The sequence below is a fragment of the Chiloscyllium plagiosum genome, unplaced genomic scaffold (genome assembly GCF_037043375.1).
Source record: "Chiloscyllium plagiosum isolate Xiang-an unplaced genomic scaffold, Cpla_swu_hap1 HiC_scaffold_3, whole genome shotgun sequence".
In the NCBI taxonomy this organism is placed as follows: domain Eukaryota; kingdom Metazoa; phylum Chordata; class Chondrichthyes; order Orectolobiformes; family Hemiscylliidae; genus Chiloscyllium; species Chiloscyllium plagiosum.
The window spans coordinates 109,796,383-109,822,606 of NW_028270141.1; the positions used below are offsets into that span (position 1 = coordinate 109,796,383).

At 40.8% G+C, this 26,224-nt stretch overlaps 1 protein-coding gene across 2 annotated transcripts; it reads left to right on the top strand.

The window, feature by feature from the left end:
* The first annotated feature begins 1,109 nt into the window (after positions 1–1,109).
* LOC122548394 (F-box only protein 21) lies at positions 1,110–24,855 on the top strand. 2 transcript variants are annotated; one of them, XM_043686971.2, is made up of 7 exons: positions 1,110–1,578; positions 5,207–5,390; positions 11,415–11,504; positions 19,090–19,172; positions 20,010–20,173; positions 21,273–21,383; positions 22,393–24,855. In XM_043686971.2, the coding sequence occupies exons 2-7, from the start codon at positions 5,266–5,268 to the stop codon at positions 22,486–22,488; spliced, it is 669 nt and encodes a 222-aa protein (XP_043542906.1). In that variant the 5' UTR covers positions 1,110–1,578; positions 5,207–5,265; the 3' UTR covers positions 22,489–24,855. The 2 variants fall into 2 exon arrangements, with proteins under 2 accessions (XP_043542906.1, XP_087838610.1); XM_087982484.1 differs by lacking the exon at positions 1,110–1,578 and adding an exon at positions 1,592–2,335.
* The last annotated feature ends 1,369 nt before the right edge of the window (positions 24,856–26,224 follow it).

Sequence of the window (26,224 nt, forward strand, 5' to 3'; positions counted from 1 at the left end):
TCTACAGCAGTTTGTTTTTGTTCAGTTTTCTGGCATTCACAGTTCTTCTGTTTTATTCCACCTCTCCTGATATTGGCTAGGTATGAACAGTAACTCTACTTCCTTGTTCTTTTTCAAAATTATTTAGCATATCCCCATACATACAATTCTCTAAAAATGTTATATTTAACTTGCCTTTAATGGGATGTCTAATATATTACTTATACAAATGGTTCTTCACATTTAAAATATTTTTTACAGCAATCCCGGTGATGTTAATGTTGTGGCTTATTAGAAATGATGTTTGTTTTCTCAGTTTGTCCATAACTTAAACAATTCTTCACAGGATTCTGCAACTGGTTATACTGGTTATACCACTTGATGAGTAATCTAGAGGCATGGGCTGAAAATCTGGAGATGAGTTCAAATAACACGTTGGTAACTGAGAAATTCAAATTGGAGCTAAAGGAAACAAATCTGAAATAAAAATTTAGAGGTGGTAACTGTGATCATGAAGTACAACATTATCACAAAAAGACCGCTGCAGCAACTAATGGGCGGGGGTGGCACAGTGGTTAGCACTACTGCCTCACAGCGCCAGAGACCCGGGTTCAATTCCCACCTCAGGCGACTGACTGTGTGGAGTTTGCACGTTCTCCCTGGGTCTGTGTGGGTTTCCTCCGGGTGCTCCAGTTTCCTCCCACAATCCAAAAAATGTGTTAGGGCCCTGCTAAATTGCCCGTAGTGTTAGGGGAATGGGTCTGGGTCTGGGTGGGTTGTGCTTCGGCGGGTCGATGTGGACTTGTTGGGCTGAAGGGCCTGTTTCCACACTGTAACTAATCTAATCAATTGAAAATTCTTATTTAAATCTTATGAAGAATGACCCTGGAAGAAAATCAATGTATAAACACACAAAAAAGTTAAATTAAATATACACAATTTAGTAAAAACTGAAGGAATTGCGAATGCTAAATCACAAGCAAAAACAGAAATTACTGGAAGAGCTCCAGTGCTCTTGAGCATTTCCAGCAATTTCTGTTTTGTTTCTGATGCACAATTTAGTGTTTGGCCAGTTGGAGTGTGGCTTGACACAGTAGGCTGCGCCTGATCGTTCGAACCTGTAGTGTATAATCCTGCGTCTTTCTGAACAACACGCCAGTAGTGTGTCCAGAAGCAGCGCTGTGTGGTTTCTGTGGCTGGATGTGTGGGATTGGAGACGTGGCGCTGAGTGGAACTGCTGCTGAACGAGTCGTGGGCCGAAGTTATTGGATGAGAAAGCACAGGCGGCAAGGTCGCCACCTGCAGCCGGCGGGCAATATGCCGGGGTCGCTGCACTGTGGCCGTTGGAGGCAACGCCGAATCCCAGGGACACACGCACACACAACAGCACCAGTTTACATGCGGCAGTAGTTTTCGGTTCCTGTTTAAACACTCGGCAGCGGACAGTGCTGTGGTGAAATGCTAATCGCGGGGTAGAACTGTTTACCCTCTTTGGCAGCGCGGCTGATGATTGCGTTCATAGCGAGTTTTACGAAAAGTGCGACAAAGACTGAACTGGCCTTTTGCAAAATTCACAAAATAAAACACTTCTAGTGCTGGGTAAGTTGGGCCCATTTAATACTTTTTAAGCTGTAGGTCCGAAGTGTCAGTGCCGTGGTTACTTGCTTTCGATATTTTTAAAAATCAGCCGAGATGTTACTGCACAGCTCTGGAGCGGCTGCGACTTTAATCTCCTGGTCCAGAGGAAGGAGCATTACCGCCGTGCCACAAGAGCCCAAGTGGCTTGCTTTAAACTTAGCTGACTGATGGAAAGGAGTTCACAACATGTTTGCTGGCTGAAAGTTTTTATTATACGCCACTAAAAGCTTCACATCCCATTTCTTGTATTTATTTTGGTTTCTGTGATTTGGGACTCCAGAAATTCGGAAACCAGATCCAAATTCCTGACTACTTTGAATTTACAATATTGGGTGTACTGCTTTTAAAATCAGTAGTTCTAACCTTAGTTGCTCATAGTTATAACTCGGCAACTCACACCAGTTCACATCCCGGGGATAAACGCCATCCTGTATTGTACACGTTGCTTTAAGTGCTCCCATTAGCGCTGTATTCACCTTATTTTCGCCATTAAACGTTTGTGACTTGAAATAACCTTTCTCCGATTGGAGAGCGCGGTTGTTTGCTGACATGACCTGGAGGAGAAAGTGAGGACTGCAGATTCCTGAAGAAGGGCTCATGCCCGAAACGTCGATTCTCCTGCTCCTTGGATTCTGCCTGACCTGCTGCGCTTTTCCAGCAACACATTTTCAGTGTTGATATTACCTGACATGAAAAGACTTCCCCAAGTCACTAGAAGGTACAACTTCACGTCCGTTGCTGCTGCATCCTGATTAATGTTTGGGAACAATTCTGCTTCCTCCAGTACCAACTCTCAAGCTTTGAAGGGTCAGACAAGGTCATATAATTCAAGGAACATGCGATTGCGAGTATGTAGCTCGACCTCTTTAGGCCATTTGAACGTAATATTTGAAAAAGGAAGGTTTTCACCGCACACTTGCTTGTCCGCTCCGAATACAATTCCCATAAGTGTTTTTTTCTGACAGTACTTTGGATCTTCACTAGGCAGGTGGACAGTAAGGAACTGGTCTTAGTGACAAAACCATTGTATGGCCATAAATCAAACTTACACGAGGTAACAGTGTAAGATTGGGGAGTGGTTCATTTCTTGATAAGACTTCTTCAGTTCCATGAGAACAAATCCTTGCTGTTTATTAGAAGAGGGAGATAAACCACATCCTCAATTTAATATTTGACTATACTGTTATGGGGCCACATTCAAAGGTTCACAGTTCCCTCTGCAATTGAGGATGGTATGCTTATTGTAGCTTATAATTTACGGTGAATAATAGCAAAAAGCTTTAACAGTCACCACAATCGTGTCATTTTGAATAGCTTAAAAAGGAAACCAAAAGAACTGTGGATGCTGTGAATCAGAAAAACAGAAATTGCTAGAAAAGCTCAGCAGGTCTGGCGTGCATCTATGCAGAGTTAATGTTTCAGGTCCAGTGACCATAGAACATTACAGCGTAGTACAGGCCCTGCAGCCCTTGATATTGCATCAACTTGTGAAACCAATCTGTAATCCATCTAATCTACACTATTGCATTCTCATTCATATGCCTATCTAATGACCATTTAAATGCCCTTAAAGTTGGTGAGTCTACTGTTGCAGGCAGGGCATTCCACACCCTGAACTGCTGCTACTACTGTCTGAGTACCCTTCCTCAGAACAGCTGTCTGGGCTGTATGTAGTGTGTTGCCTAAAATAATTGGGGACTTTTAAAAATGAGGAACGGAAAGTGATCACATATTGATTTCTAAAATTGCAGAACTATTTCAAATTATGAAGAGAGGACAGAACTGACAGCAATCACAATTCAAACTAGTTTTTAATGTTTGCTCTCCAGAGTGCAACAAACATTTCTACCAACCTACTCTCAATAGCTCTCATTAAGTACAATATTTGAATTGATTATTCACAACTTTACTCTTTGTGTAGCCAAATGAAGTGTGACTTTTAATCTCTTGTGAAAATTATCTTCCTAAACAACCTGTTTAGAGGCATTCCGGAACAGATAGGAATCGACCCCAGGCCTCCTGGTTCAGAGATAGGGACACTCATATTTCCAACCCCTTTGTTCTTGCGTATTGTCCCACTGTCTCCATTCAAAGTACAGTTGCCATTTTAATTCTTCTATCACCATTCATTTACTGACATTGAAATGCACGTGGTTTTTACTTGCTATTTCAACTATGTTATTACTGTACTTGTTGTTTGTATCATTTTTGCAAATTATTTACACTTCCTGTTTTTCTCTGTAAATACCTAATAAATATTCTTCGATATAATATGAAAATCAGAGTTTCTGCGAGCCCCAAATACAAATCAGCATCCACAGTAAACACAGAGTTCCAAATGTACATTCAGATGGCACTCCATTAGCAACTTGAGCTCCTTTAATAAAGTATTCTTAACCCCAAATCCTAATTTTAACTCAGGACAATGAGAGACCTGTGAAATTTCAACATATGAGCCTCTTTTAAATAGATTAGGTTAAATACATGTCAAAATTACTTGAAGTACAGTGAAGCATTTTCTTTTGATGTCCAGAGAACATGAAAGGCACTGAAAAATATGAGACTTTCTTCTTCCTTTATTAAAATTCTAAATTTTATACGGTAAAGTTCAGGAACTTTAGTGTCAGTTGGTTAATACATATTATGTAGTTCTGAGACGTAAGATCAAGAAGACATCAATATTTAAAACAAAAACAGAAATTACTGGAGAAACTAATAGATCTAGCAGCATCTGTGGAGAGAAATTAGCATTTCAAATCCATTGACACTTCATCAGTATTTGGTAGTCTTGAGTTAGGCTTGTTTATTTACACTGGAGCAATTGTGGAAAAAGTACAGTTACGCTTGGTATCCCTGAGATGGGGCGGCATTGGTGTAAGGGTGGAAAGTGACATACATGGCTTTTGCTTCTAAGTGGTGAAAAGCTTTTAGAGTTGAAGGTTGATGTGAACTACACTGAGCTCCAAGATCTTCCTTTTTATGTAAGGATGCCATATAAATGCAAATTATTGCTGTTTATCTGTAATGTCTTTTATAGTTCAATAATGTTCATTATCTAGTTTGCTTATGTAGGGCTGCCAACATCCTAGAAATGTATCCTATTGCACTCATGAAAAAAGAAAACTGACATTGGGCATGTGCTGTGGAACAAAGCTATTTGTCGTGTTGATGCTAAGATACTATTAATTTGTTTTCAGTGACTAGTGCCCACAATCGTATAAATCACTCTGTTAGTTACAATTAGAAGTATTCCGACATTAAAATTTACAGATTGTGAGTTACATAGGGAAGGAGTAAAATCATAACACATTTTATCAATGTACTATGCTGCATGTTTAATAAAAGATCCTGTATTTTGTTATATTTTCACAAAACATGTTTTAGCCTTTTGATTAGTAAAATATCTGAGAAATATGATGTTCAAACAAAATGAATATCAGATTGGATATAAAACCAGTTGGGGGCTCAATGCCATATACTTTGTGTTTGTATCTATTCCATTGTTTAAAGTAGCTTGAAACCTTTAGTATCCCGTACATAATGTGAATTTCAAAGAAGTTCCATAGTTTTAATACTCATTTACTTTTAGTTGTCTACAGTGTAAGCTTCAAGTCCTCCTAGTGAAAGGAGAGAGTGGTGAACACTGGGATGCCTCAACTAACAGCAGCTGCTGCTTTGCAAATTGGTTTATTAATATCTGCACTTCCTGCACAGTATATTTTATCACGTTGGTCTGGCAGTGATTCTACCCAGCGCATCCGGGCATCAAGAAGGTACTGATGCATGTTCTCTTTCTTAACATCTGTTCATGTTTGTAACAATGTGCTACTGCTGTGAAAGGGAACTCTTCACTTTGCATAGCTAGTGTCAACATCAAACACTCCCAAGTCAGGCACTGCAAAAGGGGAAGGCATTATGCCAACTTTCTGTGGCTGTGTTGATCCTCAGGATAAACAACAGTCAGATTTTATAGCTTGCAAACTGTGCTTTTAGTTGAAAGTATGCTGATAGGTGTTGTCAGCATTATTCACTGCTGCAATGTTCAATGTTTAGATTTAATGAATTTTAAATGATTGGTCTGCCCAATATACATAAGTAAAGCAAAATGCGGTGTACTATATTGTTGGTTTGTGTGTGGATATTCTGAAGGTTCCTGGTTATACCCTGATGCATCAATTTATGTTGTTAAAAACTCTTTTACTCTGAAATATACCAACACTAACTTTTCAACTGCCTTTAGTCTAGAAAACGTGATGAAGTATCTCAATTTCATTCCATTTCAAAGATATAATTCTAGTGAGCCAGAATAGTGCATCTTTATGGAGGACCAGAGTAATTCTGACATCGGTTTCTGGAGCTACCTGTACATGAAGTCATAAGTTGCTGCCAGAATTACTCTCTAAAGATATGTTATAAACTGCTTGTAATTAATATCATAAAATCTGGGCCATTGTGCTCAATTGTGAGCACACCCTTCAGGAACATAAGAACAGGAGTAGGCCATTCAGCCCTTGAGCCTGTTTCACCATTCAGTGAGATCATGGTTAATCTCTGGCCTAACTCCATGTACCTTCTTTTGGTGAATATCTGTTAATATCTTTGTTTAACAAACATTTATCTATCTCATTTTAAAATTTGCAACTGATCCAGCATCCACTGCCATATGGGGAAGACTTTCAAACATCAGTCTAGGTGATACTGTCCACTGACAAACAAGTGAATAGTCTGTTGACAGTTCAACATAAAGCGAATGCTGAAAGCTGGTACTCTGAGGAAAAAATCTCAACCAATACATCAGATGAGACCTAATGAGTGTTATATAAGTTTGTGGAATAAATCCCCAGTTTTTGTATACAATTCTTCTATAAATAATGCCAGCATGCCATTTTTTACTAGCCTTTCCCAACCTGTCCTACAACTTTCAAAGATCTGTGTGCACATCTATAGTCTCTGTATCTGCAACCCTTTAAAATTATTTCATTTAGTACACCTTACCTGAAATCATTTTGTCTCTGGATGTTTCCATACTGGTCAAATGACGGGAAATGTCATCAGGATCCTGTGAAATTTCCAATGGCTAATTTTCCTGATCCCTCAGAGATCTCTCTGGCATAATGTCATGCTGACTATCCCTAATATGTCCATTCCTTTCCAAATGCAAGTAAATCCTATCCCTATGGTACTTCTCCAATATTTTCCCTACCACTGATGTAAGGCTCATAAACCTGTTTATTTCTAAACAAAGGAACAACATTGGCAATTCTCCAGTCCCCTGGGACCACACTTCTGGCTAAAGAGGACTCAAAGGTCTGTGCCAAGGCCCCAGCAATCTCCTCTCTTACCGTCTTCAGTATCCTGTGATCGATCTCATCAAGCCCTAAGGACTTAGCTGTGTCAATATTTTTCAAGACATCCAACACCACCTCCTTCTTAATATTGACATGCCCAAGAATATCAACATACCCCTCCCTAATCTTACCATCTTCTATGTCCTTCTCCTTGATGAATATCATTGCAAAGCACGTATTAAAGACCTCACTCACTTCCTCAGGCTCCACACATAAACTCACTGCTCTGATCTTGAGTGGATCTAGCCTATCCCTGCAACAACTGACCCACCACCGATGTCAGACTCACAGGTTTACAGGTCCCTTGCTTCTCCTTAGAGCCTTTCTTAAATAAAGGAACACCAATAGCCAGTCTCCAGTCCTCCAGCACCTCACCCGTGGTTACAGGTGATACAAACATTTCTTATAGGGACCCCACAATTTCCTTCCCACAACATCCTGGGATACACAATATCAGGTCATGGAAATTTATCCACTTTTATGTTTTCTAAGACATCCAGCACTTCATCTTTTATAATGTGAATTATTTTCAAAACATTAATATTTATTTCCTTGAGTTCTCTCATCTCCATTTCTTTCTCCACAGTAAAAACTGACATAAAATATTCGTTGAATATCTCTGCCATCTCCTGAGTTTCAACACAAAGGTGACCTGTTTGATCTTTAAAGGGGTCCTACTCTTTCTTTAGTTGCTCTTTGCTCTTAATGTACTTGTAGAATCTCTTTGGATTATCCTTAACTTTATCTGCTATCTTATTATCCACTCCTTGCCTTTTGAATTCCCTCTTAAGAATGCCCCTACACTGTATACTCTTCAAGAGATTCATTTGGTCTATTTCTAATAAAAAAATCATTTCTTTTATTCTTGACTAGAATCTCAATGTCTTTATTCATCCATTGTTCCCTAATCTTACCAGTCTTACCTTTCACTTTAACAGGACCATAATGCCTCTGAACTCTTGTTATCATACTTTGAAAGCTTCCCACTTGTAAGTTATTCCTTTATCCGTGAATCAACTTTTGAGAGTTCTTGTCTCATACCATTAAAATTTGCCTCACTCCAATTAAAATCTTTAACTTTTATGGAAAGCTTATCTTTTCCCATAACTAATTTTGAACTAATAAAATTATGATCACTAGTCCCACTATTAACACTTCAGTCACTTGTCCTGCCTTATTTCCCAAAAGAAGGTCAAATTTTGCTGCTTCTCTATCAAGAACATTTACATATTAATATATAATTCATTTACAAGATTACCAAATGAAACATGAACAAAAGAGAACAGAATAACTTAACCTATCCAAAAACCCAACAGATCATCCCAACTTAATGATGCTTCCAATACTTGCAACAATCCCCATAAATACCTCTTGGCTCAAAAGATAAAATTTTCTTGGACACATTTAACATTCTTTTCCATTCCAAACCTTTAACACTATGGCAGTCCCAGTCAAATGTTTGGAAAATTAAAATCCCCTATTATTACAACCCTATTATTCTTACATATCTCTGAGATCTCTCTACATATTTGCACCTCTATTTCCCTCAGACTGTTGGGCAGGCCTATAGTATAATCCCAAAGTGATCATCCTTTTCTTATTTCTAATTTCAACTCATATATTTTCACTGGACAATTTTTCAGAAATATCTCCTCTAATTACAATAGTAATGCTTTCCTTAATCAAAAATGCCACTCCCTGTCTGATCTTGCCTCCCTTTCTACCTTTCCCATAGTATCTAAAACCTGGAACATTGAACTGCCAATCCTCTCCTTCCCTCAGCCAGGTTTCTGTAATAGTGATGATGTCCCAGTCCCATGTTCCCATACATGTCTTGAGTTCGTCAGCCTTACTTGTAAGCCTCCAAGTAAACGCGTTTAATTCTTCAGAGTTCCCTCGTTCTCTGACTTACTCTTGTCTGTCTTTTCTAATTAACTAATGATGGCCATGAAATTATTGTCAAGTGTCATATAAACGATCTGGTTCATTATTGGCCTTCTGAGAAGGAAACTGCTGTCCTTACCTGATCCGGCCCATGAGTGACTTCAGACCCACAGCAATGTGGTTGACTTCTAACTGCCCTCAAAAAAATTGAAACTGGACCAGACAGGCTTGGCATTGACCTACGCCTCTGAGATTTACAACCGCAAAACTCAACCTGTAAAGTCCTCCTTAGTGGAGGCTCGTGCCAAAATTGGGAGAGTTGTCTCACAAACTGGTCAAGCAACAGCCTGACATATTCATATTCACGGAATAATACCTCCCAAACGATGTCCCAGATATCACCATCACCATCCTTGGATATGCCCTGTCCCACCAGCAGGACAAACCCAGTTGAAATGGCAGCACAGTGGTATATGGTTGGGAGCAAGTTTTCACAGGAAAGCTCAACATTGACTCCAGATCCCAAAATCAAATCATGTATTTGCCCCTCCCTTCCCATCCAGTTGAGGAATCAGTATAACTTCATGTTGAATACAATCAAGCCGGGGATTCAGTGAAGAGTGCAGGAGGTCATGCAAGGAACAGCATCAGGCTTAGCTAAAAATGAAGTGTCAACCCGGTGAAGTTACAACCCAGAACTACATGCGTATCAAACAGCAGAAGCAGCAAGTGATAGAAGGGCTAAGCAATTTCGCAATCAGTGACTCGGGCCTAAGGTCTTTCCAGTCATGAATGGTGATGCACAATAGGTGGATTGGCCGTGCTAAATTGCCGATTGTATCCAAGGATGTGCAACTTAGGTATGCATTAATATGCATAATGCAGGATTACAGGGATAGGGTGGGGGGAGTGGGTCTGGGTGGGCTCTCTTCAGAGGCCGAATGGCCTGCTTCCACACTAAGGATTCTATGGTTCTAAGATAACTCACTGGAGGAGGAGGCTCCACAAATCTCCCCAACTCCAATGATGAGGATGGCCAGCACTTCAATGCATCTGCAACAATCTCCAGCCAGAGTGCCAAGTAGATCAATCTCAGCCTCTTCCAGGGGTCCCAAGCAGCACAATAGCCAGTTTTCAACCAATTTGATTAACTTCATGTGATAGCAAGAAACTGTTGGAAGGCCCTGGAAGCTTCAAAAGCTGTCGATCTCAACAATATTCTGCAGTAGTACTGAAGACTTGTGCTTCAGAATCTGCTATGCTCCTTTGCCAAGCTGTTCTAGTCCAGCTGCAGTGCTGGCATCTACCTAACCATGTGCAAAATTGTCCAGGCATGTCCTGTACACTAAAAGCAGGACAAACCCAACCTAGCCAATTACTATGCCTTTCAGTCAATTCCTAATCTTCAATAAAATCCTGGCAGAGATTATCGACAGAGCTTTCCAGCAGAACTACCAAGTTTGAAGTCCACTATTGTCACTCAGCTCCTGACCTCATTACTGCCTCGGTTCAAGTACAGAAAAAGAGCTGAGCTCCAGAGGGAACATGACCACCCTTGACATCAAGGCTGAATTTGATTTGAGTGTGACATAAAGGAGCCCTACCAGTCTGAAGTCAATGGGAATCAGAGGGTGACTACTTCTAGTTGAAATTGTACCTGGCACAAAGCACAATGGTTGTGGTTGTTGGAGGTCAGACGTCTCAACTCCAGGACATCGCTGCAGGAATTTCTCAGGGTAGAGTCCTAGGCCCTACTATTTCCAGCTGCTCCATCAATGACCTTCCCTCAATTATAATGTCAAAAGTGGGGATATTCATTGATGATTGCATAACATTCAGCATCATTAATGACTCCTCAGTCACTGAAGCAGTCAGTGCCTAAATGCAGTAAGATCTGGATATCAAGCAGGCTTGGGCTGCCAAGTGACATGTAAATGAATTTCAATTTTGTCTGACATAAATGAGATATGGACATCATGGGCCAAATGTCCTCGTCTTGCAGTGTAACAATTTAGTGAGATAACTGTATTAATGGTGTGCAGTAGATCTTGGCTTGCTTTATGGAATTCTTATTGTTCTGTTTCAGTCAGCACCATTTCTTAATTAACAGCACTGGAATGCTAACTTGCAGCTATGGTAAGTGGTCTGGAATATTTTTCTTCCCTTGTGGTGGGTGCACTCCTCACTTGACCCTGGTCTCTTCAGGGCATAGGTGAGATTTGATGCATTATGTTACAATGGAGCCTAGTGATTTAAAAGAAAACAGTGGTTACACAATACATGGGAAGTTATTTCTGAGCATGCCTTATCTTTACAAAATTAAGTGAGTTTCATGTATTGAGACCTGGTCACTTCTTTTATTTACAGGAGAGTTGGAGGGTATGATGTGGCTGCCTGGATGTGGCCCCAGTCAGATAACCATGATCTTACTGAATGGTGGACTAGGGTCAAAGAGCTAAATGGACCACGCTGCTCTTATTTTTTTTTCTGATCTTTGTCTATATTTCCCTCTTTCTTTCTCCTACACCCAAATATATTGAATCTCTTGAATTCCATTCTAAACAGGTTAATCAATAGCTGGAACCGATTCAAAAACTCATATTTAAATGTACAAGCATGGAAGGACTGGCTAAAAGAATGGAGTTTAAAAGCAAGGTAAGATGTTGCATAATCCAACTTGCATTGGCACTTAAGTATTATTATTGACAATATCTGCAGATAATCCAGAGATCATGATTGAGTCAGAATGCCTTTCACCTAAAATATGGGAAAATCAAACCTATCACCTTCAGTCCTTGTAAAAAAAAACGTCCCTCCCTGCTCTTATTTGCTATTACAGAGACTTACAGTCTTGGCATTCTGCCAGATCTGAGCCAAATAATCCCAGCTCCTTGAGAACCTTGCTTGCGTACCAGGCAGAAATTCAGAACAGTCTGACCAAAGGTTTGAAGAACTTGAATTTACTTTTTGTGCTGTTTCCCTGCAAGCAGATTTACTCTGGGATTGATTGCGCTTACAATACACATAGGCTGCTTACTTCTATTCCACAATATCTCCTACATCTATCATGCAGCTATTAACATACCTTTATTACTTTCAGACTGAGTTATTTCACTGATCTCCAGCATATCCCCAGTCCATCCCTAGATTCCTTACATATGTGCCTGGACTTCAATGTATCCTTCCCAGCACCAATTCCTCCATTTGGGCCCACTCTTCAACAGCTTGGATTCTAGTTTAAAGAGAGTTTACGGGTTACTGTGGATTATATGTGCAATAAATGCTGTTGGTTGCAAATCCTATCAGATTGAATGGGTAGATTGGAGAGACAATTAGAGGCAATGAGGAATTTTCAACAGCAACGGTATGTGATGGATGGCAGTTATAGGAAGGGGGAAAGTCTCAGATACAGTCACATAGATGGGTGAATGCTAGGAAAGGTAAGCGAGGTAGGCAGGTAGGGCAGGAGTCTTCTGTGGCTATCCCTGTTAGAAACAAGTACACTGTTTGGAAAATGTAGGGGGTGATAGATTCTCAGGGGAACATAGCACAAACAGTCAAGTTTCTGGTATTGACACTGGCTCTAATGCAACGAGGGGTACATCGTGTTCCAAGAGATAAATTGTGTTAGGGAATTCTCTAGTCAGACAGATGTTTCTGTGGCCAGCAGCGAAAAATCAGAATGGTGTATTGCTTCCCTGGTGCCAGGATCAAGGATGTCTCAGAGAGTGTGTAGAACGTTCTCAAGGGGGAGAGGGGCCAGGAAAAAGTCATTGTCCACATTGGAACCAACGACATAGGAAGGGAAAAAGTTGAGATTGTGAAGGGAGATTACGAGAGTTAGGCAGGAATTTAAAAAGGAGGTCCTCGAGAGTGGTAATATGTGGATTACTCTTGTGCTATGAGCTAGTGAGGGCAGGAATAGGAGGATAGAGCAGATGAATGCATGGCTGAGGAGCTGGTGTATGGGAGAAGGATTCACATTTTTGGATCATTGGAATCTCTTTTGGGGTAGAAGTGACCTGTACAAGAAGGACGGATTGCACCTAAATTGGAAGGGAACTAATATACTGGCAGGGAGATTTGCTAGAGCTGCTCGGGAGGATTTAAACTAATAAGGTGGGGAGAGGGAGTGGTGGGACCCAGGGAGATAGTGAGGAAAGAGATCAATCTGAGACTGGTACAGTTGAGAACAGAAGCGAGTCAAACAGTCAGGGTAGGCAGGGACAAGGTCGGACTAATAAATTAAACTGCAATTATTTCAATGCAAGGGGCTTAACAGGGAAGGCAGATGAACTCAGGGCATGGTTAGGAACATGGGACTGGGATATCATAGCAATTACAGAAACATGGCTCAGGGATCCATGGATGGACAGGACTGGCAGCATAATGTTCCAGGATACAAATGCTACAGAAAGGATAGAAATAGAGGCAAGTGAGGAGGCGGGGGGGGGGCATTTTTGATAAGGGATAACATTACAGCTGTACTGAAGGAGGATATTCCTGGAAATACATCCAGGGAAGTTATTTGGGTGGAACTGAGAAATAAGAAAGGAATGATCACCTTATTGGGATTGTATTATAGACCCCCTAATAGTCAAAGGGAAATTGAGAAACAAACTTGTAAGGAGATCTCGGCTATTTGTAAGAATAATAGGGTGGTTATGGCAGGGGATTTTAACTTTCCAAACATAGACTGGGGCTGCCATAGTGTTAAGGGTTTAGACGGAGAGAAATTTGTTAAGTGTGTACAAGAAAATTTTCTGATTGAGTATGTGGATGTATCTACTGGAGAAGGTACAAAACTTGACCTACTCTTGGGAAATAAGGCAGGGCAGGTGACTGAGGTGTAGTGGGGGAAGCACTTTGGGGCCAGTGACCATAATTCTATTAGATTCAAAATAGTGATGGAAAAGGATACACCAGATCTAAAAGATGAAGTTCTAAATTGGAGGAATGCTAATTTTGATAGTACTAGGTAAGAACTTTCAAAAGCTGATTGGGAGCAGGTATTTGCAGGTAAAGGGACGGCTGGAAAATGGGAAGCCTTCGGAATGAGATAATGAGAGTCCAGAGAAAATATATTCCTTTAGGGTGAAAGGAAAGGCTGGTAGGTGTAGGGAATGCTGGATGACTAAAGAAATTGAGGGTTTGGTTAAGAAAAAGAAGGAAGCATATGTCAGGTATATACAGGAGAGATTGAGTGAATCCTTAGAATATAAAGGAAACAGGAATGTACTTAAGAGGGAAATCAGGAGGGCAAAAAGGGGACATGAGATAGCTTTGGCAAATAGAATTCAGGAGAATCCAAAGGGTTTTTACAAATACATTAAGGACAAAAGGGTAACTAGGGAGAGAATAGGGCGCCTCAAAGATCAGCAAGGTGGCCTTTGTGGGGAGAAAACTGGGGAGATATTAAAGAAGTATTTTGCATCAGTATTTACTGTGGAAAAGGACATGGAAGATATAGAGTGCAGGAAAATAGATGGTGACATCTTGCAAAACATCCATATTACAGAGGAGGAAGTGCTGGATGTCTTGAAACGCATAAAATGGATAAATCCCCAGGACCTGATCAGGTGTACCCTAGAACTCTGTGGGAAGCTAGGGAAGTGATTGCTCGGCCTCTTGCTGAGATATTTGTATCATCGATAGTCACAGGTGAGGTGCCGGAAGACTGGTGGTTGGTTAATGTGGTGCCACTATTTAAGAAGGGTAGTAAGGACAAGCCAGGGAACTATAGATCAGTGAGCCTGATGTCGGTGGTGGGCAAGTTGTTGGAAGGAATCCTGAGGGACAGGATGTACATGTATTTGGAAAGGCAAGGACTGATTAGGGATAGTCAACATGGCTTTGTGCGTGGGAAATCATGTCTCACAAACTTGATTGAGTTTTTGAAGAAGTAACAAAGAAGATTGATGAGAGCAGAGCAGTAGATGTGATCTATATGGACTTCAGTAAAGCGTTCGACAAGGTTCCCCATGGGAGACTGGTTAGCAAGGTTAGATCTCACGGAATACAGGGAGAACTAGCCATTTGGATACAGAACTGGCTCAAAGGTAGAAGACAGAGGGTGGAAGGTTTGCTTTTCAGACTGGAGGTCTGTGACCAGTGGAATGCCACAAGGATAGATTGCTAGGTACACTACTTTTCATCATTTATATAAATGATTTGGATGTGAACATTAGGAGGTATAGTTAGTAAGTTTGCAGATGACACCAATATTAGAAGTGTAGTGGACAGCAAAGAAGGTTACTTCAGAGTACAATGTGTACTTGATCAGATGGGCTAATAGGCTGAGGAGTGGCAGATGGAGTTTAATTTTGATAAATATGAGGTGCTGCATTTTGGAGTGTAGGCTGTTTTTCAGAATGGAGGCCTGTGACTAGTGGAGTGCCACAAGGCTTGGTGCTGGGTCCTCTACTTTTCGTCATTTATATAAATGATTTGGATAGTGGACAGCGAAGTAGATTACCTCAGATTACAACAGGATCTTGATCAGATGGGCCAATGGGCTGAGAAGTGGCAGATGGAGTTTAATTCAGATAAATGCGAGGTGCTGCATTTTGGGAAAGCAAATCTTAGCAGGACTTAGACACTTAATGGTAAGGTCCTTGGGAGTGTTGCTGAACAAAGAGACCTTGGAGTGCAGGTTCATAGGCGTTTGGTATGATTTCTTTTATTGGTCAGAGTATTGAGTACAGGAGTTGGGAGGTCATGTTGCGGCTCTACAGGACATTGGTTAGGCCACTGTTGGAATATTGCAAGCAATTGTGGTCTCCTTCCTATTGGAAAGATGTTGTGAGGGGTGACCTTATAGAGGTTTATAAAGTTATGAGGAGCATGGATAGGATAAATAGACAAAGTATTTTCCCTGGAGTGGGGGTGTCCAGAACTAGAGGGCATAGGTTTAGGGTGAGAGGGAAAGATATTAAAGAGACCTGAGGGGCAACATTTTCACACAGAGGGTTTACAGATTAGATTACAGATTACATTACAGTGTGGAAACAGGCCCTTCGGTCCAACAAGTCCACACCGACCCGCCGAAGCGAACCCACCCATACCTCTACATTTACCCCTTACCTAACACTACGGGCAATTTAGTATTGCCAAATCACCTGACCCTGCACATCTTTGGACTGTGGGAGGAAACCGGAGCACTCGGAGGAAACCCACGCAGACACGGGGAGAACGTGCAAACTCCACACAGTCAGTCGCCTGAGGCGGGAATTGAACCCGGGTCTCTGGCGCTGTGAGGCAACAGTGCTAACCACTGTGCCACCGTGCCGCCCACTGTGCCGCCCCGGGTGGTACGTGTATGGAATGAGCTGCCAGACGAAGTGATGGAGGCTGGTGCAATTGCACCATTTAAAAGGCATTTGGATGGGTATATGAGTAGGAAGGGTTTGGAGGGATATGGGCCGGGTGCTGGCAGGTGGGACTAGATTGGGTTGGGATATCTGGTCGGCATGGACGGGTTGGACCGAAGGGTCTGTTTCCATGCTGTACATCTCTATGACTCTATGACTCTACTGTGCAATTCCATCCTTCAAAATGTTTTTCTCTCCTTTAACACATTACTTTGTTGACAAATCCTGAGTCCTCTCACCCTTCTCTTTCTGGGGGAAGATCTGTTTTCTTGCCATATTTGAAGTATCTAGGAATGTTTTTCATGTTACAAGTGGAAATAAATGTGAGTAGTTTGGGCTGTTATCCCTGTGGTTACTCAATTGCTCTGTTTACTGTTTTAAAACTGGTTCGTAGATGCAGCATCAAATGTAAAGTTAAGGAGAAAGGAAGTTTAAGTTTAATAATAATGTAGCTCAATGCGGAAGGGCTGATATACACCTTGCTCTGGAATTGGATAGATATTTTAGAGAAGCTGGATCTTATAGAAGTAAAAACCAAAAGCTGGAGGTATATGTCAGTATGCTTCTGGCAGGTACCATGAGTGAATCCATGAGAAAAGGCATCACCACCCTCATCTACAAGCAGAAGGGGGAGAGGGAGGAAATTAGAAATTGGAGACCAATCTCACTGTTAAACACAGACTACAAAATCTTGACAAGGGTCATCGCCAACCAGGTCAGGTCTGCTCTGGGACCGGTGATTCACCCTGACCAAACCTGTGCTGTACCGAGCAGGAAGATCACTGAGAGTCTCGCACTCCTCAAGGATACGACTGCCAACGTACAGGATAGGGGGGTGGACACCTGCCTCATCAGCCTGGACCAGGAGAAAACCTTTGACGGGATATCGCATACATATATGAGGGATGTTCTCTCCCAAATGGGCTTTGGGGAGGTAATCAGTAATTGGATCAGACTGCTCTACACCAACATTGTCAGTGCAGTCTCGATCAACGGATGGGAATCAGATAGCTTCCCAGTCAGATCTGGAGTCAGGCAGGGCTGCCCTCTCTCTCCTGCCTTGTTTGCATGCTGCATAGAGTCATTTGCCGAGTCCATCAGGAAGGATGCGAGCCTGAAAGGGGTGACTATTCCTGGTTGTGGGGCCCTACAGGTTAAGGCCTCCCCTGTACATGAAGCCAATGCAACATTAAAGTGCAGAAGTATCCTGTAAGAGATGTGCCATGAAAGTTCTTCGATGCTGCCACATGTCAGATGCTGATCTTGGTTCTGATGGCTAGTCCCTGAGATGTTTCACATGGAGATCCTTTGGAGCAAGGGCAAACTGAAGTTACCAGGTATCCACTTTGACTTTCATGTCAAAAATTTTCAGTGTCTAGCTTGTTGGCATGTTTGGTAAATTAGGAAGCTGAATATTAATCAGGCGAATCATGTTCAACCAGTTACAATCTCCCTGAATTGGCAACTCACTGTTACCTTGAATGAAACTTATTACACAACTTGGCAAATACATAAGAAATGCAGAGAGCTTCTCCTGACATCAAGATAGACCTTTTCCAACTTCTCATCTGCTTCTGCCAGAAATATTGCATAACCCACGTCACTCAAGCCTCTAAAAGATTTCACCCAGAGTTAATATTTTGAATTGAAAGATACTTCTTAAGATTTTGAAGCAGAGTCTTTAAACTCAAAATAGTAGCTCTGTTTTTCTTTCTACAGATACTGCCAGACAATTTGAGTTTCTCCAGCATATTCTGATTTTATTTCAGATTTCAGCATCTGCAGTATTTTGCTTCTGCTGGTTTGTATAGAGTATGAAACCTGTTTTCAGTGGTCATAAAGTACATAACAGCTGGTTTACTGTACAAGAGGACAAGCAAATTGAACCACTTATTATTACAAAGCTATTTGCGTAATGTTTATCAATTATATATTGCTTGCCAGATTCACCTTCTAATTTTACTCATAAATTAACTCAGCCTAAAGAGAGGTTACTTCTGATACAAAGTTAAATACCTGTCAAGAGAAAAGAATGAACATGCACAGAAAGTTGGTTGGGGAGAGAAGTGGTCAAAGCTCTTGTGTCTTTTTACTTTGTGAGTTAGAGAAAATTAAGTTTTACTTGTTTATGCATTTAGAATCCCTACAGTGTGGAAGCAGGCCATTTGGCCCATTGAGTCCACACCAATCCTCCAAAGAGCATCCCACCCCGCTACCCTCTTCCTAGAACCCTGCATTTTTCATAGTTAATCCACCCAGCCTGCACATCCCTGGACACTATGAGCAATTTAGCATGGCCAGTCCACCTAATCTGGGACTGTGGGAGGAACCTGGAGCACCAGGAGGAAACCCACACAGACACTGGGAGAATGTGCAAACGTCACAAAAATAGTTGCCCAAGGGTGAAATCAAACCCAGGTCCCTGGCAGTGTGAGGCAGCAGTGCCAAATACTGAGCCACCATGCAACCTCTGAAGTTTGTATAGTTATAAGAATATAACTATAGTGGGCGGCACGGTGGCACAGTGGTTAGCACTGTTACCTCACAGCGCCAGAGACCCGGGTTCAATTCCCGCCTCAGGCGACTGACTGTGTGGAGTTTGCACATTCTCCCCGTGTCTGCGTGGGTTTCCTTCGGGTGCTCCGGTTTCCTCCTACAGTCCAAAGATGTGCAGGTCAGGTGAATTGGCCATGTTAAATTGCCCGTAGTGTTAGGTAAGAGATAAATGTAGGGGTATGGGTGGATTGCGCTTCGGCGGGGCGGTGGACTTGTTGGGCCGAAGGGCCTGTTTCCACATTGTAAGTAGTCTAATCTAATCTAATATGTTTTGTTAATTTCCTTGACAAGGCCTTTGCTCTGATCTTCTACAGATCTATCCAGCATGAAGATCCTCCTGGAGAGTCTCCAGCTATGGAGGTCTTTCTATTGAATGAGAATGATGGATACTTTGCAGGTACCTTGGGAACAGTAGGGACCTCTTGGAGTACCAAACATACATCATTTATTAATCACTTTTTCTAAAACAAAAATGCTGCCCCTCTTGAATTTAATAATTTGTTTCTGTGTTCTCCACCTATTTATCACTTTGTATGAAAGAACTAAAACTGTTCACTCTTATGGTTGAAATTTTGGGGCTATGACAACAGGTTACATAAAGAACTTGGCTTATATTGAACTTTATGTTCCCACGTTTTCTTAGATTCTCCTTGCTAATCCCTGTTATCAGTTGTGTTGCCCTTCTGTGTATTCTTTCCGAAGCTTGAGTGTAGGATGGTGATCACTGTGACATCTAGACACTGTAAGAACCTAGTTTGCAGATTAGTTTGGGGCTGTGCTATCTCAGTGTTGGTCCGTGATCAGCTTTGTGGGGTTTTGGGAAACATTGGTTTTAGCTGAATACAATAGTTTTCACTCTTAAGAAGAAATGTCTGTCATATTTGGATAAAAGAATCAATTTTTTAAATTTAACAGAGTAATAGTGAGTTTTCATAATATTTTATGAATGAAACGCATCTCAAGTTGATAGGAAATTCCACATGAATGCATTACCTGCTGCAGCATGTAGCTATTTCTGCCTGGTAATCTGCTATAATAGTACGTCATGCTGTCCTGTTTCTCGCCATCCTCACTCAATGTCCAAAAATTACATGCAGCAGAAGAATTTAAAACAATTATTTGAAATTGAATCCTTTTCATGAATGATATTCTTACTGTGAGAATTCTTCAAAGGCTCCAAATTAAATCTCAGTGCACCTTTCATAAAACTGCTGTTCTCTACTCGTTTTCTTAGACTCACCTGAGCCTCGCTCCCCAAGGCCACTGTCTGTTAAATACAGAGTAGGACAAGTCTTCAAACACAGGCAGGATGGGTACATTGGTGTGATTGTCGGCTGGGATGAGAAGGCAAGAGCTCCGGAAGAATGGCTTAATCAAAGATATCCTTCAGATGTGGAGGTTAGAGAGTGGTGCACAAAGGAAAAGCTTTGTTCAATGTGCTGACAGCTGTTGAGAGATCTGCTCACATTCTGTTTATTTTTCATTGCTAAGACAATACAAGTTAACAGCAAAAAACTGTCCACAAGAAAGTTTAAAAAAGGAACTTTCTAATTTAAATTTACATGTAAAAATCTCTGAATTATCTCTTTAAAGTTGAGTTTGATCTAACAAGTAATTGATAGTTACCACACTCGGCTGAAATATTGTGTTTCCCAGAGGTGAAGGAGTGGCTGTGGAAAAGGTTGGTGCCATGGTCATGGTGCTGTGCCTGTTGCACATCCTACTCTGCCTGCCACCGTGTGTGTTTATACTAGGAGTAGGGGATGTGGCCCATTCAGTTGTGAGCCAGTTGAGTAACCTATCGCTCTTACACATCCAATTTTGTGCCACCATTGGATTGTACATGTGGTGGAGCAGCTTGGAACCAAGCATTCTCTACCTACTACTCAGGCCACACATAATCTGTACCATGAGAAGCCAGGCTGACCTTTCAGTTCAGATTCCATCATCATGTCTTCTGCGAGGCTGCCAGCTGATTTCCCCCCCCATCCCCGCAGCAATGGGTACTCTTCCCTGTTACACTGCTGGGAGGTGTCAGCCAGTCGTTATCTGGCAGCTCCCAGGGATGGGGTTCCCTCTTGAGCAGGGGCAGAAGGCCTCTCTCAGCAGTCATCATTTATCAATGACCTCTCTGTCTGAGTTGCAGAGACCCACCCCTCCTATAATAGTGCAACCCATGATGTTAAAAACAGATAAAAAGTACAATTCTGACAGTGCATTATGTCAGAATTTAGGAATTTTTTCAGAGTAAAGTAACTAATCCCAGACAAGTAGCCCTGATGTTGAATTTGTTTTTCTTTTTTGGTGAGTGAAGCTAATCGCTTAAGGGATAAACTTTATTTTAGTTTCCCTGTTTCACTTTGGAACTGGCCATTAAGGACCATGTGAACAAATTCTGATAATGTTTTCCTACAATATTTTTAATCTTGCAAGTAGAGATGCTTTATTTTCATTTGTGTACACACACATGTAAACACTTGTCACTATATCTTTGTAGATTTTGAAAAATATTCCCCATTATAAGGTTCTGATTCATACAAATGATGGAAGAAATGCAGAAGCAGCCTATGTTTCAGAGTTGGATATGGTCATATTAACTGGTGTGCAGGTAAGTGTTTGAGTGTGAACATGAGGGTAGGTTTGAGAGTGGGGAGCTGTGTAAAAGCTCAGGTGAAAAGGACTGAAATTCCATTATGTTTTGCAATGCAATTACAGCCTACTTCAGAACACCACTTAGACATCCCTGAGTTACTGCGAAGTTCTATCTGGAAGCATCTCAACATATTTAATTGTGTATTTGATCGTGTTTGAGAGACTATTTTAATGTTTCAGATTGGACTGGATAAATTGGATCAAACAATTGTGATTTAAGTCTTTGATTAAATATCCAAGTTCCTATATTGAAGATAGTTTACAAAGATATATTCTTGTATGCATCTCAGATAGTAATGCAGGTTTCAGTAAAGGAGAATGGAAAACAAGGGTCAAACATCTGAGTGCGAAGTAATGCTCATTTGTTGTTACATACCAAAGAGAACAATATAAACCATTTGTGAAGTATGTAATTTGATATAGTTTTGATACCAGTTTGCAGGAGTTTGACCTTGTTAAAGTACAAAGGAAAGGAACCAAGCTGAAATGGAAACAGGCAAGCTTTGTCACCATCATTAGAAATGATTGGGCGTCTGTGAAGTCCATTTGAATTGGACATTACCTTGTCAGTTTTCTCCCTAAGCTGGTGATGGACTGCATCACTTTTTTTCTAACTTCATCCCTTCCCTGGAAACATTGAGCTTACTTTCTAGGATATAGTCCCACAGTACCTCTCTCAACACTTTGTTAGTATCACTGGAGCTTTGATAGAATGTGATTGTGGCAGTGCATGTGGCATCACAGCTGAGACCCAATTCTGCCTTCATCCAACACCTACCTACACAAAGGAGCAAGTGGAGAGTAATTGAGAGTGAATGCTATGGTAGATTGTTGCTCTCGTACCCAAGAAATGTTCAGATTGGCTGTAAATCCTCTACAACTTGCTAGCCCGAGCTTTTAGATTTGTTAACCGCACTATATTTGGTGACCGAATGCTGATCAATTTTGCACTTTGTTATTTTTAGGTGTACCACCCACTGTTAGTATATTATTTCAGCATGTTTGATGGAGAACAGTACATAATGATGCCATGGCTGATGCAAATCTACCCCCATGACTGAACGGTGATTAATTACCAAATGATGCAAGAAATGTGTTTTGCATCGTAAGAATTTTTTTGAAACCTTTAAATTGATGAAGACCTCTCAATGTATAATGAAGTTAAAATATAATGCTAAAACTCTTTAAAGAAAATGTAAAAAATATTGCTATTATCTACTCAGATTTATTGATATTTCTGGTTGAAATATGAAATAACTAGTAGATGATTCAGGGGTTATTCTATAAAAATCAGATGTATATTTTCTACATATTTTTGAGAATTATTTTTTGAGAAAACTATGCAATTTATTTCTTCCTTGAACAATGGCAAAATGTATCACAGGTTTCTCACCTGTATACTTGCTTTTTCTCAAATTTTGATCATTCACTGACCTTCTAGTAGCTTATAGAGAGAAAAATCAAAGGCATAAGATATTGTCTACCTCTCCAGTAGTAATTTATAGCATGTCCTTTCTGTCCCTATAGCAACAAGACTATGCTGTTGCTAAGTAAAAGTTGAAACTTCAATTTTTCTGTGAGTTAGAATTGATCTTTGACTTTAGGCTGTAATACACTGAAAACTATAGGGTAGCTATCTCGGCTTGTCTTGTCTCCTTGAAATATAGCTCTGGAGTTTCTTTTATTTCAAAATACCAGTTCACAAGCTTTTTCATTTTGCAAGGTTTAACAACAGAATGATTCATGCGTGACTCAGATCTGAGAGAGTTGAGTACGAGTAGCAGTGCTTTCGAAATATTTCCTGGTAAAGGAAAATGTCAGCCAAGATTCTTGTCTTTGATTATTGGGACGTGCAGACCTATAGAAGCTGGGCATGGGCAGGTTCCAAGTGTCCAAGGAATAATATAGACTGATATCCACTGATATGTTTGTCAGTGAAGATGGGCCATATTGGTAAGGCTTACTAAAATTAATGGCAGGTAATGGTGGTAAGACTGAAGCTGTTCTGTTCACATCTCCAGAGACCAGATTTATCCCTCCTTGATTTCATCTACTAATTTGCATGCTCCACCTGACTAACCCAAGTGACAGGCTGCAAACCCCACCTCATGAGTATTTCCACCTCAGTAATATAGTCAGCTGTATCCATACTTGACTGCTACTGTTACTAAACATCACACACCTTCTTCAGTTTCAGGCCTTTCCTCCCCAATACACCCCACAGATCTACCCTGAGGTCCATCTGTTAAAGCTCCAAGTCAACCTAAACCTTACTCACATCAGTTCTATCCTACCCTGTCCTTGTCAACTCTCAGTGGCTCCCCCTTCCCAGTTTGATTATTTCATAGAAGCGAAAAAGAAATCCAAAAGCAGAAAAATCTCTAAATCCAACTGGACCTAAAACTAAATATTCCCAGTTTCATGCTGCATAAATACTTATAAAATTGTTGCAGTTAAAACCAACTATATATGAACCTTCAAGCAATGTATTGCAGGTGCAGGAGATTGGAAATAAAAACTGGAAGTTCTGTAGAAATGTAGCATCTCTGGCAGCATCTGTGGAGAGTGAAGTACTAAGAGAATACCCTACAAGGTGAAGGAGGGCAGTGGAGAATTGAGACAGTTCATCTGTTGTTGGGAAAATGTTTGCATGTTGTAAAAGCTGTAGCAGTACAGCATGTTGAAATACATAATATGATCAAGCAGAGGCAGCATGACTTCATGATGGAGAAATCATGCTAAATAAATTTATTCGAGGTTTTGAGGACGTAACAAGCAGCACTGATGAAGGGGAATGAATAGATGTAATATATTCGGATTTCTAAAATGCATTCATAAGACTACTTAATAAGACTACTTAATAATCTCATTTTTAAATTTGACCTTATTATCCTTAATTCTTTAAAATCTCAAATGCATTATTAAAGTTTAATAAACTCATCTATTAGAGCCTTTCTGTTAGAGTCATACAGCATTGCAATGCCTCTTACAAAAGAGGTCCTTTGGATTATCATATCTGCACTGGTCATCAAGCACACTACTCTCGTCCCATTTCTCAGAACTTGACTTGTAGTCCTGTTTGCTCTGGCTTTTCAAATAATTCACCTAAATTTTCTTCAATGTTGCAATGACACCTCTCTGACCCTTTCAGACAGTGAGTTGCAGAATCTTGAGTGAAAAAAATGTTTTCCCTAAATCCCCTATAAACCTCTTGCCATTAGCTCTCTCTGAGCCTTCTTTTCAACAGTATAAACAATCCCCATGTCTTCAACCTCTCTGTTGATCAGAGGCCCTAGGCTAGGTATCTTGCTATTTCCTGTTTAGCATTCCTTTCGATTTCAAGATATTGTTTCTGTAATATGATTGCCAGAACTGTACGCTATTCCAGATGTATCTGTGCCAATAACTATAAATTCATTGTCATCCTAGTTTTTGAGCTCTTATTTTGTCTATACATCTTTATTGCTTTACATATTGATATTCTGTGATATTAGCTTCATCATGTAGGCATTACCTTCAGTGCCTTTCACCAACATCTGTCCTGAATGATAGTAGAATCCGAATCTCCTCAGTGCGAGAGACAAAACTGGAGCATATGTAACCCTCTTCAACCAGCAGTACCAAGTGGCTACTGCACTTTGGTCTCCTCCTGAGGTCTCCATCACAAGGTTCAGGCAATTGGTTTCACTCCACATGATATCAAAAGAATGACTGAAGGCACTAAATGCTTCAGTCTTTGGCCCTGAAAACAGCCAGGCTGTAGTACTGAAGACGTGTGCTTGAGGTCTAGCTACACCCTGGTCAATCTGGTTCTGGTAGACCTACAACAGTGGTAATGTAGAAAATTTCCTAGGTATGTCCTCGTCTTCAGGAGCAGGCTAAATCAAATCTGGTTAATTATTATCCCATCAGTTTATTCTCCCCTATCAGCAAGGGGATGGCAAGTGTCATTGGCAATGCTGTCACACATTATCAGCTCAGCTGTAATCTCTTCAATCATGTTTGAGTTCTGCCAGGGCCGTTTGGCTCCAGACCTTATTACAGCCTTGATCTAACTGTGGACAAAAGAGCTTGAACTCAAGAGGTGAGTGTCTGCGTATGATATCAGCATTTAACCAAGTGTGGCAATGAGTAACCCGAGCAAGACTGAACTCGGGGAAAACTCTGGAAGATGGCTATAGTTGTTGGAGGTCAATCATCTCAATCCCATGACCTTATTGCAGGAGTTCCTCAAGATAGTGTCCAAGGCTCAACCAGCCACACTTGTTCGTGAATATCCCCTCCCACTGACCCAAAAAATCAAAATTGGGACTGCTGCTGCTGACGATAGCACAGTGTTTCGCAACATTCACAACTCCTCAGACACTGAAATAATCCATCTTGGTATAAATTTCATACTATTTCTGTCACATCATTGTCATTTAAAAAAGTTGGACAAGCTGTGTATAGATTACTGTAGCCATATGCATTGTTTGAGAACATTTTGTTCCCATCTTCAATTCCTATGAATAAAATAAATATCAAAACCATCTATTAAGTGTGATTTATTTTGGATATTCAGTGAATTTGTGTAAGATTAGATGGTTAAATATTTTATGATAGAAGAATATTTTACAAATCATACTGTGTTGAAACAGGTCCTTCAGCCCATCATGCCTATGCTGCCAACAAACATACAACCTCACTAATCCCATTTACCTGCACCTAGTCCATAGTCTGTAATACCCTGGCATTTAAAGTGGTCATGCAAGTGCTTGTTTAATGTGAGAGTACCTGCCTCCACCATCATCTCAGGCA

Excerpts from the sequence above, each read along its gene's own strand:
- LOC122548394 (XM_043686971.2), top strand. The coding sequence starts at position 5,266 with ATGCCTCAACTAACAGCAGCTGCTGCTTTGCAAATTGGTTTATTAATA. Across the intron at positions 5,391-11,414 it reads CGCATCCGGGCATCAAGAAG|GTTAATCAATAGCTGGAACC; the intron begins GTACTGATGCAT and ends CATTCTAAACAG. Across the intron at positions 11,505-19,089 it reads GAATGGAGTTTAAAAGCAAG|ATCTATCCAGCATGAAGATC; the intron begins GTAAGATGTTGC and ends GATCTTCTACAG.